The sequence below is a fragment of the Staurois parvus genome, unplaced genomic scaffold (assembly GCF_062004578.1).
Source record: "Staurois parvus isolate SC_StPar_1 unplaced genomic scaffold, SC_StPar_1.0 ptg002841l, whole genome shotgun sequence".
In the NCBI taxonomy this organism is placed as follows: Eukaryota; Metazoa; Chordata; class Amphibia; order Anura; family Ranidae; genus Staurois; species Staurois parvus.
In genome coordinates, this window is record NW_028320637.1 from 125,390 (window position 1) to 130,000 (window position 4,611).

The 4,611-nt window shown below is 50.8% G+C and overlaps 1 protein-coding gene across 1 annotated transcript in view; it reads left to right on the plus strand.

The window, feature by feature from the left end:
- The first annotated feature begins 799 nt into the window (after positions 1–799).
- The window catches only part of USP43 (ubiquitin specific peptidase 43), a 76,029-nt gene continuing 72,217 nt past the window's right edge, over positions 800–4,611 (plus strand). Inside the window, exon 1 of the mRNA XM_089666780.1 lies at positions 800–1,700. Within this exon, the coding sequence (XP_089522906.1) occupies positions 1,092–1,700 (609 nt within the window). The 5' untranslated portion in view covers positions 800–1,091. The remainder of the gene's footprint in view (positions 1,701–4,611) is intronic.

Sequence of the window (4,611 nt, forward strand, 5' to 3'; positions counted from 1 at the left end):
GCTTTATATATATATATATATAACATAATATTTCTATAAATACCATATAATAATATTTGTTTCTGTCTACATAATATTTGAAAAATATTTTCAAAAAATAAACTTTGCAAATATACTGTATGTCTTTAAAAATACATTTAATCTACATTTTTGGAATGCATTCACAAATATATGTAAAAACGTATAAAATGACTTTTTTATATGTTCAAAAAAATCTGAAGAATATATTTAAAAAAATATATTTTAAAAAATATTTTTCATATATTTTGTAATATATAAAATCGCATTTCAACATACAGTATACATATATATATTGAATACGGTCAAAATTGTAGTATTTCAAAAAATATGTCAATATTTTTGGGAATAATATTTTTAAAATATATTTTTCTGGGTCTATTTGACTGGCTGCAGCTTCTAGTGCACATTGTGAGCAGTTCACAGTGTGCAGTGAAATCAGAGTAAGAGTGTATGTGTTGAGTGATTGCATTCAGACTTCAGCTGCTCTCAGCCTTCTGTTTCCATTGGTGTAAATGACAATGGTAGATTTTGCGGTTGGGAAAAGCCGGAGTCACTCAGGAATCTGCTCTGCCTGTCTGTCCGGCTCTGACCTCCCCCAGCAGGCTGATTAGTAAGCTGATCCTGTGAGTGACACATAGTATGAGGAATGTGTCAGCTGCACTACCCAGGACTCGCCAGCAGAGGACCCCCTCCCTCCCTCTCCGCCTCCTCCCCCCCCACCACCACCCTGCTGCACAGACCTGTCTGTGTCTCTCCCCTTGTCTTCTTTGAAAGTAAAGCTAATAAGATTCATAGACTGGAGGTGGAGCTGAGCACAGGAGGATCTCACAGTCCCAGCAGCCGGCACAACTGACACTGCTGAGCCCAGAGAAGGGGGCCATGGCTTGCCCACCTTCCCCCCGCCAGGTAGGGCTCTTTCCGCAACCCTTGGGATAAAGCCAACGCTCCTGGCTGCCATGGGGAGGCTGGCATTTTAAGGAGGAAGCTCGGTTGCCAGTCCTGCTTTCCTTCCTGGTGCGAAACAAGAAAAGGACGGAAGAGCAGCAGGTAGACCAGAGACAGGTGAAGCCATGGAGGAGACCAAAGCAACCAAAGACAAGAGCCAAGGGTCCAAGAAACTGTTTCGAAGCCGCTCCTTGAAGTCGGTGGGGAATTTCATGCAAAGGATCCTGAAAACTTTGAGCAGTTTGTCCCACCTGGGAGACGGCGAGAGGGGCCACCCGGACCTGGAAGACGATGACGGGGGCTTCAGGCAGAAAAATCACCCTGGAGAACTTGGCAGAGGGGTCCCTCAAGATGAGATCAGGGTGGTGCAAGGAGGGGACAGCAACAACAACCTAGGCAAGGGTCAGGGGCCGCCCCGGGGACAGGAGATGCCCAACTGGAGCTCGGAGGACAAGGTGCCCGGGGTGTTGGGGCTGAAGAACCACGGGAACACCTGTTTCATGAACGCTGTGGTCCAGTGCTTGAGCAATACGGATCTCCTGGCGGAGTACCTGGGGATGGAGCAGTACCGGACGGAGCTGGGCAGAGCTAAGGTCAATGGGTTGGTGCAGAAGGACTCGGCGGAGGAAACGCCAGCTAACGGCGGCAGAGGGGAAGTTACCGAGAGGCTGGCCTCTCTGGTCAGGGCGCTGTGGACCCTGGAGTACACCCCTCAGCTATCTGTGGAGTTCAAGGTGAGCAACTTTTTTAATTGTAAAACATGGCATGCTTGAAGTGAAGGTCTACCCAGCCTCTGGCAAAACACGGGCACTACAAAACCCAGCATGCCCTGCCAGTGGAAGAACTGCCGGTACAAGAGGTCAACTTTTGAATCTTCAGTTGGCGTTGAACTACAAGTGCCAGCATGACTTACACTCCACCTGTGTGCCAGGTTGAAATAGAACTCCAGATGCCACCGTGCCCCACCAATGGAAAACTCTTGGGTCCCAAGGCAGATGGACTACAAGTCTCAATGCTGGAGCTTGTAGTTCCATGGCACGCTGCTGGTCAGTAATCCATTACGTTCCACCACTGGTAATGCCTTCTGCCAACAAGGCCTGCTGGGTCTTATAGTCCTCCTGCTGCTGGTGGCCCCAAGTACTTCACCAGCAGAGCATACTGGGCCAGTTAGTTCCACCACAGGCAGCACTGTCTTCCGACAAGGCCTGCTGGGTCCTATAGTCCTCCTGCTGCTGGTGGCCCCAAGTACTTCACCAGCAGAGCATACTGGGCCAGTTAGTTCCACCACAGGCAGCACTGTCTTCCGACAAGGCCTGCTGGGTCTTGTAGTTCTGCTGCTTGTGGCCCCAAGTACTTGACAAGCAGGGAATGCTAGGTCTTTCAGTTCCTCTATAGGTAATGCTTCTTGCCATCAGGGCCTGTTGGTTCTTATAGTCTTCCTGCTTCTGGTGGCTTCTCGTACTTTACCTGCAGAGCATATTGGGTTGTGTAGTTCTATCACAGGGAGGGTTGTTGTCTACAAGGGCTTGCTGGATGTTGTAGTTCCTCTGCTGCTGGTGGCCCTAACAACTTTACTAGATCATTAGGTAGATCAATAAGTAATGCCTTCTGCCAACAGGAACTTGTGGTTCTCATGCTGCTGGTGGTCCCCAGTACTTTACCAGAAGAGCATACTTGGTCAGTTAGACCACCCCAATACCAGAAGAGCATACTTACACAGTAACACCCCCCCAGGTACTTTACCAGAAGAGCACACCTGGCCAGTTAGCTCCCCCCCAGTACTTTACCAGAAGCGCACACCTGGCCGGTTAGCTCCCCCCCAGTACTTTACCAGAAGAGCACACCTGGCCAGTTAGCTCCCCCCCAGTACTTTACCAGAAGAGCACACCTGGCCAGTTAGCTCCCCCCCAGTACTTTACCAGAAGAGCACACCTGGCCAGTTAGCTCCCCCCTCAGTACTTTACCAGAAGAGCACACCTGGTCAGTTAGCTCCCCCCTCAGTACTTTACCAGAAGAGCACACCTGGTCAGTTAGCTCCCCCCCCCAGTACTTTACCAGAAGAGCACACCTGGTCAGTTAGCTCCCCCCCCAGTACTTTACCAGAAGAGCACACCTGGCCAGTTAGCTCCCCCCCCCAGTACTTTACCAGAAGAGCACACCTGGTCAGCTAGCTCCCCCCCCCCAGTACTTTACCAGAAGAGCACACCTGGTCAGTTAGCTCCCCCCAGTACTTTACCAGAAGAGCACACCTGGTCAGTTAGCTCCCCCCCCCAGTACTTTACCAGAGGAGCACACCTGGTCAGTTAGCTCCCCCCTCAGTACTTTATCAGAAGAGCACACCTGGTCAGTTAGCTCCCCCCTCAGTACTTTACCAGAGGAGCACACCTGGTCAGTTAGCTCCCCCCTCAGTACTTTACCAGAAGAGCACACCTGGTCAGTTAGCTCCCCCCCAGTACTTTACCAGAAGAGCACACCTGGTCAGTTAGCTCCCCCCCAGTACTTTACCAGAGGAGCACACTTGGTCAGTCAGCTCCCCCCCAGTACTTTACCAGAAGAGCACACCTGGTCAGTTAGTTCCCCCCCCCCCCCAGTACTTTACCAGAAGAGCACACCTGGTCAGTTAGCTCCCCCCAGTACTTTACCAGAAGAGCACACCTGGTCAGTTAGCTCCCCCCCCCCAGTACTTTACCAGAGGAGCACACCTGGTCAGTTAGCTCCCCCCTCAGTACTTTACCAGAAGAGCACACCTGGTCAGTTAGCTCCCCCCCCCCAGTACTTTACCAGAAGAGCACACCTGGTCAGTTAGCTCCCCCCTCAGTACTTTACGAGAAGAGCACACCTGGTCAGTTAGCTCCCCCCCCCCAGTACTTTACCAGAAGAGCACACCTGGTCAGTTAGCTCCCCCCAGTACTTTACCAGAGGAGCACACTTGGTCAGTCAGCTCCCCCCCAGTACTTTACCAGAAGAGCACACCTGGTCAGTTAGTTCCCCCCCCCCCCCGTACTTTACCAGAAGAGCACACCTGGTCAGTTAGCTCCCCCAGTACTTTACCAGAAGAGCACACCTGGTCAGTTAGCTCCCCCCCAGTACTTTACCAGAGGAGCACACCTGGTCAGTTAGCTCCCCCCTCAGTACTTTACCAGAAGAGCACACCTGGTCAGTTAGCTCCCCCCCCCAGTACTTTACCAGAGGAGCACACTTGGTCAGTTAGTTCCACCGGAAGTAGCATTGTCTTCTAACAGGACCAGCTGGGTCTTGTAGTTCTTCTGCTACCAGTAGCTACAAGTATTTTACCAGGAGGGAATATTAGGTTCCATCAGAGGTAATGCCTCCTGCCAAAAGAACTGGCTGGGTCTTGTAGTCCCCCTGCTGCAAGGGGCCCACAGTACATTACCAGGAGAGCATATTGGATTATTTAGGTCTACCATGGGTAGTGTTCTCTTATAACAGGACCTTCTGGGTCTTGTAGTTCTACTGCTGGTGACCCCAAGTACTTTACCATCAGGGAAGACTAGGTCATGTTCCACCATGGGTAATGCCTCCTATCAACAGGGCTTGATGGTTCTTCTAGTTCTCCTGCTGCAGGTAGCCCCCAGTAATTTACCAGCAAAGCATACTGGGTCATTTAGGTCCACCACAGGTAGT